At 38.8% G+C, this 9,682-nt stretch overlaps 1 protein-coding gene across 1 annotated transcript; it reads right to left on the bottom strand.

Moving 5' to 3' along the window:
- Nucleotides 1-1,505: 1,505 nt before the first annotated feature.
- Nucleotides 1,506-3,870, bottom strand: LOC105182072 (uncharacterized). The gene is made up of 5 exons (XM_025300325.1): nt 3,783-3,870; nt 3,477-3,643; nt 2,412-3,320; nt 2,153-2,312; nt 1,506-1,513 (listed from the first exon to the last, which is right to left on the bottom strand). The coding sequence occupies exons 1-5, from the start codon at nt 3,868-3,870 to the stop codon at nt 1,506-1,508; spliced, it is 1,332 nt and encodes a 443-aa protein (XP_025156110.1).
- Between the last annotated feature and the right edge of the window lie 5,812 nt (nt 3,871-9,682).

The following is a 9,682-nucleotide window of genomic DNA, read 5'->3' on the forward strand; positions in this document are numbered from 1 at the left end:
AAAAAAATTATGAAGATTCACCAAAAATAAAAAAAACCCTTGGCGCGCCCGGGTTATTAAGCTGCATTAAAACTCATACTTCTGTAGCCGACATTAAAATTGTTAATATGACCCGGACGCGCCAAAGGTTTTTTTATTTTTGGTGAATCTTCATAATTTTTTTCAATTCCTTGTATGTTAGGATTAAATTTTTTGTTTTTTTTTTAATTTAATATAAAGTTGTAACGAGGCGCAGATGCACCTCGTTACTACCGGCCCGACCGACCACCTGTCGGGCCGAAGAACCCGACTTTGTGCCACCCTAAGTTACCGAAACGATCGCGCCGCCGCTATCACGCGCCGCCGTTATCGCGCGCCGCAGCGATCACGCGATGCCGCTAGCGCGCACGGCCGCGATCACGCGCCGTCACCGTGCCTCGCGCCGATAGGCGCACCGCTCGATCACCGCCGTCTCAATCGTAGCGCGATCAACTATAAAACGGCGGCAATCGAGCTTCTAGACACCAGACCGATCCGTACCGCCGTTCTAGTTAGACGCTCTATGCCGACAGCTAGAAGATCCGGACCGTTTCGCTCTGCCTTCCGCTTTCCGACTACCCGACCGGCGACTAAGAACACGGGATTGTGCGTCCGCAGTTCTCGATCGAGCGTCCTCGATACTTGGCCGTCCCCGTCTTCCTGGGCTCGTGCGTGCGCGTGCTCAGTCGAGCGTACTCGATAGTCTCGCCTTTACCCGCCGCCTTGAATCAGGAGTTCGTCCGTCGGCGAACTCCGCTGAGCGTACTCAGCCTTTAGGCGATCCGTCTAGCGACCAAGAACCCGGGACGGTGTGTCCGCCGTCTCCGCTGAGTGTCCGCAGCACTTGGTCGCTTTCCTCCGCGAACGTAGGGAAAAGGGAAGGTGCGTGCGCCTTCTCTGTCGAGAGTCCTCGGCCCCGACGGACGAAATCATTTCGCGTATCCCGCGACTCGCGTGCGTGCGTTCGACCGAGAATCAAAATCTCCGGTCCGGCGACCATCTATACGCGAACGATTGCGAGACGAGTATTGGGCGATAATTGTCCGAGACGTCCAGCGTCGCGAAGCGAGACCGATCACCGCGCCATTACCGTCGTTACCGTCTACACGCATCGCGCAATAGGCCCCGCCTTCCGCACGGCCTATCCGTCCGTACGAGCGCTTGTACCGCTCACCGCACCGCACCGTACCTTACCGACGCGCCTTATAGACGCAACCCGCGACACCGCCTTCGGGGCCGAACTCTTGTATCTCAGTAAGCATACAATAAAGCTAAGTTATTTCGATTGCCATTGTCAAGTGTCTCGCTACTTTACTCCTCCTCGAGCCCGGACTCCGACGAGCAATATCCGCGCGAAACGCGTAGCAGCGACCGAACCGCGGAGTTCGGCCGTTACAAAGTTAATAAGTTAACGCGCGTTACTTGCATTGCTGTTATTGTAAAAAATAATAATAACCGTGACAACCCAGTAAATAGTATCATATAACTCAGTGTTCTGATAAATAATGATGAATTTTATAAAAATTTATGTTATTGTCATCTATTGTAGTTAGTTTTTCTTGAATTTTCTTGAATAATAATAACCTTTAAAAAGATATCTTTTTTAAATATTGGACACTATTAATAAATGTGTTAAATTTTTATAACACGATATCATTTTTACTTGTAAAAACTTATGTTATGTACAAATAATAATAACCTTAAAAAAGATATCTTTTTTTAAATATTGGACACTATTAATAAACGTGTTAAATTTTTATAACACGATATCATTTTTACTTGTAAAAACTTATGTTATGTATATAATATATATCTTACAAAAAGGAAATAATTTGAATTTGAGATTTCTAAAAATATTAAGTATACGATTTCTCAGTTGGCGGTACTGTTTTAATATATCACTTCTTTTGTATAATATAATATATATTATATATCTACATACCATATAACTGTCCTGCTACTGATACTTTAGTTGTTGGGACAGTAAATTTTACATGTAATTTTACATGTAATTACTTGTAAAAATTTATGCCAATATATATTAGGTTTCTCAGTTGGCGCTACTGTCTAATATATCACTTCTTTTGTACAGTAGAATAGTGTTGTAGAGTTTTATTATAGTTATAAGTTTTACTTGGAAAAGGCCTTTCCCACCATAGGGAAGATGTCATTAGAAGTTTTGGCACTAAACCTCGTGATAATAAATCTGCTGGATTTTCCTTTGTGGACACGTGTCTCCATTCTAGTGAATTAGACAGAGACTGAATTTCGTTTACGCAGTTGCTCACAAATGTCTTCAATAGGTGCGGTTCTGTGTCTATTCAGGCTAGCACGATAGTAGAATCGCACCAGTGGCAAACGCGATGAATAGGGATATCTAACGAGTCTATAACCTTCTTTATGAGTTTAGCTAGGATGACGGCAGCATTAAGCTCCAATTTTGGAATGGTTAAGGATTTCAAAGGATCGACCTTAGTTTTAGCGCACAATAGATGCACGAATACCCTGCCATGCGCATTTATTGAACGCATGTATATACATGCACCATAGGCCGCCTCACTTGCGTTAGAAAATCCGTGGATTTCTACGCGCTCTGGTGAAGGGCAAGATGCGTAACGGATGATGCGCAAATCCTTCAAGAGAGAAAGTTCTGATTTGAACCTTTCCCACTTCTCTGCGATCTTGCTTGCTACCGATTCGTCCCAACCATATTTGTTTAGCCATAATTCCTGCAGCATTATCTTTGCGATAATGACACATGGGCTGAGTAATCTTAGCGGATCAAATATTTTCGAAATCGCTGAGAGCATGGTCCACTTGGACGGCTGTTTTTCTAAGTTGTCAATGTTGATCTGATAAATAAGATGATCTGAATGACAGGACCATGAGAGCCCTAGAGTCTTTATACTTTGATTCGCACCTATTTCTAGAACATCATTAGGATCGTCTGAACTACCTATATCACTGAGAATGTCTGGATGATTTGCTACCCATTTTTTAAGCTCGAATCCGCCTGATCTGAGAATGCGCTTTAGCTCGCCGGAAATCTGTGATGTTTCTTGAATTGAGTGAGCTCCACAAATTATGTCATCGACATACATCGATTCTCTAATAATTTGTACAATCTTGGGATGTGACGCCTCGAACTCCTTCGCCAACTCAAACAGGCATCTAATTGCGAGAAAAGAGCTAGAAGCTACCCCATATGTGACAGTTTGTAACTCGAATGTTTGAATAGGATCGGTCGGGTTCGATCTCCACACAATTCTTTGTAGGGGGCGATGGTCGGTTGTCATAAGTATCTGTCGATACATCATGGTTATATCCGCGCTCATTACGTATGGATACGTAGGAAATCGTAAAACGATTGATAATAAATCTGATTGGATGGTAGGACCAATTATCTGTAAATCGTTAAGAGAAACATTCATACTGGACGGAGCGGATGTTTCAAATACGACACGTAATTTAGTGGTTGAACTGCTTTCTTTGAGTACTCCGTGATGAGGCATGTAATACGCGTATATATTCATAACGGAATCATCGACCCTGACTATATGACCCAGACTTTCATACTGTCGCATGAATTCGATGTATTTTTCCGCTAACGGCTTATTATTGTAGTCTTTTTTCCAACGATAAAAAACGTCGGATTGCTTGTTCTTTAGAATTTCCTAATGAATTAAAAGTACCCTTGAGAGGCATTGATACTATGAATCGACCATTGTCATCTCTTTTGACTGTGTGTGCGAAGTGAGACTCACAAGATTGTTCTTCGATTGAGAGTTCTTTGGTTTGCGAATAATTATCTACTTCCCAAAACCGAGCTAACTGATTGGATATAGCTGACATGCTAAGATTACATGAAGTGCGTGCCTTCACTCTATGATGTCGAGGAATCTGACCAGCAATTACGTGTCCTAATTGCGTTTTGTATAAATGAGGATGCTGTATGCGATCATTGCTAATTATTGCAATAAATCCCAGAATATATCAGTACCCAACAAAATATCGATTTTTTTCGACTCATGAAACTTGGGATCAGCGAGAGCTATCCCTTTTGGCAAATTGAGTAAATCAGTGTTTATTGATTTGGAAGGCAGATTATCCGTAATTTTGGGAAGCAATAAGAACGAAATAGTAGCCTCATAAGGTCTAGATTTAATCGTTGCAACCACTGACTCGACTGCCTTTGTTTTGCTTTGATTAATACCTATTATAGGAATGTTTACCTTGGCTATGGTTAGATTTAGGCGATAACACAAACTTGTTATCATAAAGTTAGATTGCGAGCCTCCATCAAGTAATGCGACACAATTGTGTTTTTTCCCATTGCTATCCGTTATGTAAACTATTGCTGTTGCTAGTATCTTGTGAGTGTTATTATTTGGTGTCGCATGATTTACTACTGAGTTTGATAATGTAGGCGGTGTTCGTGTATCCGTCCCTTGCGAAGTTACCCTTTCTTCGCCCTGTATGTTTAATGTGTCGATATGAAGTAAAGTGTTATGAAATTTGTCGCATTTGCGGCAGTGACTGCTTTTACATCCAGTGCTCATGTGACCTCCTCTCAAACAATTAAAACACAATTTTAATTGCTTTACTCGAGCCATGCGTTCGTGAACGGAAAGATCAAGAAATGATTTGCATGAAAATAAAGGATGTTGTTCCTTGCACAATGGACAAGCGAATCTTTGTGTGACAGCGTGTGATAATTGTGATTGCGGTTTACCTCTTTGCTTGAATTTCGCAATTTGTGACTTATTAATGATTGGCGATGTCGTCTTCTCAATTTTTTCTAGAAAATGGCACCTTTTCTCTAAAGAAAATCTAGCAATATGATTCGAGTAAGCAAGTATGTGGATTTCAGTAACTCCGACTCCCATTCCTTTTCCGTATTCGCATTGAACTTTTCCGATATCAAAAAAATGAGCAAACTATCCCAATGATCGACATGTTGCTTTAGAGAGTGTAATGCACGTGTAATGACCTTGAATGGTGTCTGCAAGTTGCCTAATTGCTGTTGCAGATTCTTTAACGATTTTTGGATATCCTACAATTCCCTTGATATGATTATATATCATAAGAGATTTATTCTCGTATCGTTTCTCAAGCAAGGATCATGCGGATTGATAATTTACGGCTGAAATTTCCAAATGTTGAATAACTTTCGCAGCATTGTCCTTAAGCGATCCACGCAAATAATGAAACTTTTCTATGTCTAAGGTATCGTCTCTCTTATGTATTAATGATTGAAATGTGTCATGGAAAATCGATCAATTATCATATGAACCGAAACATGGTAATTCTATTTTTGGTAACTTAACGCCTAAATCACGATGTAAATTTCTATTCGCAAATTGCGTATGCCCGGAATGACTTGATCCTGAATTAATGTGTTCGAACGCTTCCACTTTCGGTGATCTGCTAGGTGATCTGCACATCTGCTAGGAACCGTTTTGCGCTTGAAATGACACTAGAGTAATTTTCCTCAAAAACCGTTTTTTGTTTAATTTGCTCTTCAAAGTCTTCGTCATTCTCTACTGTACGCTCTATCTCGGACTGACATTTTCCGAATTCATAAAAGAGTTCTTCGATTTTTTGAAGGCGTTGCTCTGCTTCTATAATTGTCGTCTCGTTGATCGTTACACTTGCATCGTCTAATTCAGTCAATTTATCGATATATTTTTTGAAGTTCGTTAAGCGTGCTTTAATTGAACCGCGAGTTCGAATGAGAGATTTTTCGCCTTTCGGCTCAGCTATTTTGCTGCGAAGAAAATGATATTAATGCGATGATACAAATGTATAGGTTATGTAAAATGATACGAGGTGATTAATGACACAAATATTGAGGGTAATGGATTTGGATAGAGGTATGAATCAGAAAGAACTCACGCCACGCCGATGATACGCCGATGTTTTCGTTCCGTTCTTTGTACGTAGAGCTGCTACGTGCACCACCGTTCGGGGATTGTCCCTCGCACTGGTTGATGGCTTGTCTCACTGATGTGAATGTCTCCTTCCTTGTCTCTTTGCGATGAGACAGCCAAAATGCATGTTTGCTCGTATCGATGAATATGAGTGCACAAGAATGCTCTTGCGTTTGCTTGCGCAACGAATGTTGCTGTTCGATATGCCTTCGAGGACGCGTGTACAGGTTAGGTTGCGTTTGTCTAACGCTGCTGACTTCTCTGACTCGATATCCGGCTCATTTTGACCAGTTAATATGTTGTATTTGCTTTAAAGTAGTGGACTGTATATAGTTGTGTGTTAGTGGATAATGAGTCACTGCGAATTTGTACTATATAACCTTCGTTTATTGTGTCGCTGTCACGCTGTCCTCGCTCCTCCCTCTCTCCCTGGCTGCTGAGTCTCGATTACAATACTGAACGGAGTGCACGTAGTTTGATTTGAAAATATATGAATGAAAACATAAAAAATATCTAGTAAATATCAAACACGGTAAGAGCGGGAAAAATTAATGATTACGTGATAAGAAATGACTTGTTATTCAGAAAGCATAATGGAGATATTTTGTTAGTCGTTCCAACGTCAACGTGTATACAAATTATTAAACAAGCACATAATAAGGGTCATTTCTCTGTTGCGAAAACTGAAGTGTTGTTATTAAAGGACTATTGGATGCTGAGTGCGAAGTCAAAGATTGAAAAAGTAATAAAAAACTGTAACTTGCATCCTAGCCGAAAAAAAGCAAGGCCAGCAAGAAGGATAGAAACTTAGTCTTAAACGCGATAGAAAAGGGCGACTGCCTTTAGACATCTATCATATTGACCACATGGAACCGTTAGTATCAACAAGGAAAAATTGTAAGCATATTTTTGCAATCGTTAACGCGTTCACGAGATTTGTATGGTCATATGCCACTAAGACAGTTAATGCTTCCGAAGTTATAACTAAACTTAAAAAACAATCAACTATATTCGGAAACCCACGGAGAAGGATTTTCGATCGCAGTGCGGCTTTTACATTCAAAAAGTTTTCAGATTATTGTTTGGAAGGAAATATAAAACATATATTGCCTACCATCGATATCTCGCAAGCAAACGGACAAATTGAACACATAAATAGAGTTTTAATGCCATTATTAACCAAACTTTCTGATCCTAAACGTGAAGAATGGTTTAAGTTTATCGATCTAGCTCAGTTATATTTAAATTGCACTTTACATAGGAGCATTGGTACAACACCATTTCATTTATTATTTGGAACTCATGCATGTATGTGAGATGATCCACCAATACGCGAATTATTAGAAAAAGAGTGGATAGAAGATTTTCAGAAAGGTTGAGACGAGTGACGTAGACAAGCAAAAAAATCTATTGCGAAAATCCAATGCGAAAATCGAACGACGTACAGGGTGTCCCATTTTAAAGGACCCACTCAAATATCTCAAAAACACTGCGTTAAATAAAAAAATGTTTTAGACAAAAGTTGTTTGGCGTGAAGGGGGACATAAGACAACGAAAGCATTTTGTTTATATATGGCGCCACTTTCAAGATATTCACTGATTATCAATTTTCTTAAGTAGAAATCTCAATCTTTTATCATATTATCTTTTTCTACCAACTAATTTGAACAACTTTTGTCTGAGACATTTTTTTAATTGCCTATTATTTTTTGAGATATTTAAAGAAAACTTGGTAACTTTTTCAACATTTAACTTACGATATCTTGCTAATTATTCGTCGAAAGAAAAAATAGTATTAGACTTTCTTACTTTATTTACTATTAAGAACATATTACTATAATAGTGCACTAACTTTTGTTAACTTAACGACCTTTGGAAATTTCAAAATTATTAAATTAACAAAAGTTAGGGTACTATTATAGTAATATATTCTTGATAGTAAATAAAGTAAAAAGTTTAGTGCAATTTTTTCTTTCGACGAATAGTTAGCGAGGTATCACAAGTTAAATGTTGAAAAAGTTACCAAATTTTCCTTAAATATCTCAAAAAATGTTAAGCAAATAAAAATATGTTTCAGACAAAAGTTGTTCAACTTAGTTGGTAAAAAAAATGATATAATAAAAGTTTGGGATTTCTATTTAAGAAAATTGATGATCAGTGAATATCTCGAAAGTGGCACCATCTATAAACAAAATGCTATCGCTGTCTTATGTCTCCTTTCAAGCCAAACAACTTTTGTCTGAAACATTTTTCAATTTAACGCAGTGTTTTTGAGATATTTGAATGGGTTTTTTAAAATGGGACACCCTGTATAATAAAAACCCATTCGAGTTAACAACTACAATTCAATTCCACTTTCTTAATTTTTAAATTTTATATCTACAAATTTTTAGGTTATAATTTTTAGATTATGTATGTAGAAATGGTTATTTAAATGACAATCCACTGTTTTGCAACTTTCCAGCCTTATAACTTAACAAAAAGTAAATTTAACGAAAAGTAATTTAGTTATAGTGTTTTAGAAAGCTCTCGAGATGAGCTATAAGAATATGTAATGAAAAGTAGAAGGTTCCATTAAAAAAATTGAAGGTGACTTTCACGTGACCTTCAGAGAACTATCTGAAGTCAAATCAATGGCACCATCTTATCTTAAGGCACCCCCTTCGAGCTAAACAACTTTCGTCTGAAATATTTTTGTTTACTAGCTTTAGTTTTCGAGATATTAGGCTGGATCATTTTTAAAATGGGACACACTGTATACATTTATGTTATAGTATTTATATGTGTAGATACTGTAACACTATCAAGAAATATTACCAAACCAGCGAATGCACCACAACAGCTTCAATGCCCTTCAGCACACAGGCATGTGGTCAGTTTTTGGTTCTCGATATCTCAAAATCTGGCTATTTTTTAATCTTGTGCCCATAGAATCTTTTGATCAGGAAGTTATAAAAAATGACATACTACATTTTTAGTAAAATTGACTGGGATTCACTTTCCATTAAATTTGTGCGGGATCCTTTCAATGTAAAAATGACGAGAACTCGAGAAAAACGCATTCCGGACTTATGTTCATATCAACTTTCTTTCTTGTTTTTGAATCCCCGTTCATCTCTTGAATAATTTATCTCGACTTACGGGACACATTGTATATGAAACAATCTTATGAATTATTCGTTATGTACGAAGTCTGTCCGGAAAGTATCGGATCTTGTGCTGTAGCAAGAGAAAGAGTTAACTTTGGTCAATGGTAACGATGTTCCCTCTAAAGTACTCCCATTTAAAAACCATATCCTTCTTCCAGGGATCTTTTCACTGTCGAAAACATTCTCTATATTCAGCTTTCGGAATAACTAACAGCTGCTTCGTCACATTTCTTTTTATTTCCTTTACGTTATCAAATACTTTTGTTTTTAGGGAATTTTTCAATTTGAAGAACAGTCAAAAGCCGCAGAGAGCCAGATCAAGACTGTAGAGAGGCTGACGAAATTGAACAATTCCGTGTTTCACTAGAAATTGCTGGATAAGACGAGGAATGGATAGGTGCATTGTCGCCTCTCCCCGATGGGATGCCACCTTGCCGTGGTGAGGGGGCACAGGCGATCTAGGTTAATAACCTTTTACGAATTAGGTTAATGATCCACTTGGGCAATACCTCCGGTTCCACCGGAGGGAGGGCCGTGTAGGTCGCTTGCTAAGAGCATCCCGACGTGTAGGAAAGACCGATCCGG

This window comes from Harpegnathos saltator, unplaced genomic scaffold (genome assembly GCF_003227715.2).
Source record: "Harpegnathos saltator strain DR-91 unplaced genomic scaffold, Hsal_v8.6 scaffold109, whole genome shotgun sequence".
Lineage (NCBI taxonomy): Eukaryota > Metazoa > Arthropoda > Insecta > Hymenoptera > Formicidae > Harpegnathos > Harpegnathos saltator.

What these genes read in the sequence shown, in the direction of transcription:
- LOC105182072 (XM_025300325.1), bottom strand. Translation starts at nt 3,870, where the DNA reads ATGTCAGCTATATCCAATCAGTTAGCTCGGTTTTGGGAAGTAGATAAT. An exon ending in CTCAATCGAAGAACAATCTT is followed by an intron (nt 3,644 to 3,782) that starts GTGAGTCTCACT and finishes GTTGGAAAAAAG; the next exon opens with ACTACAATAATAAGCCGTTA. An exon ending in CAACCACTAAATTACGTGTC is followed by an intron (nt 3,321 to 3,476) that starts GTATTTGAAACA and finishes ATGTATCGACAG; the next exon opens with ATACTTATGACAACCGACCA.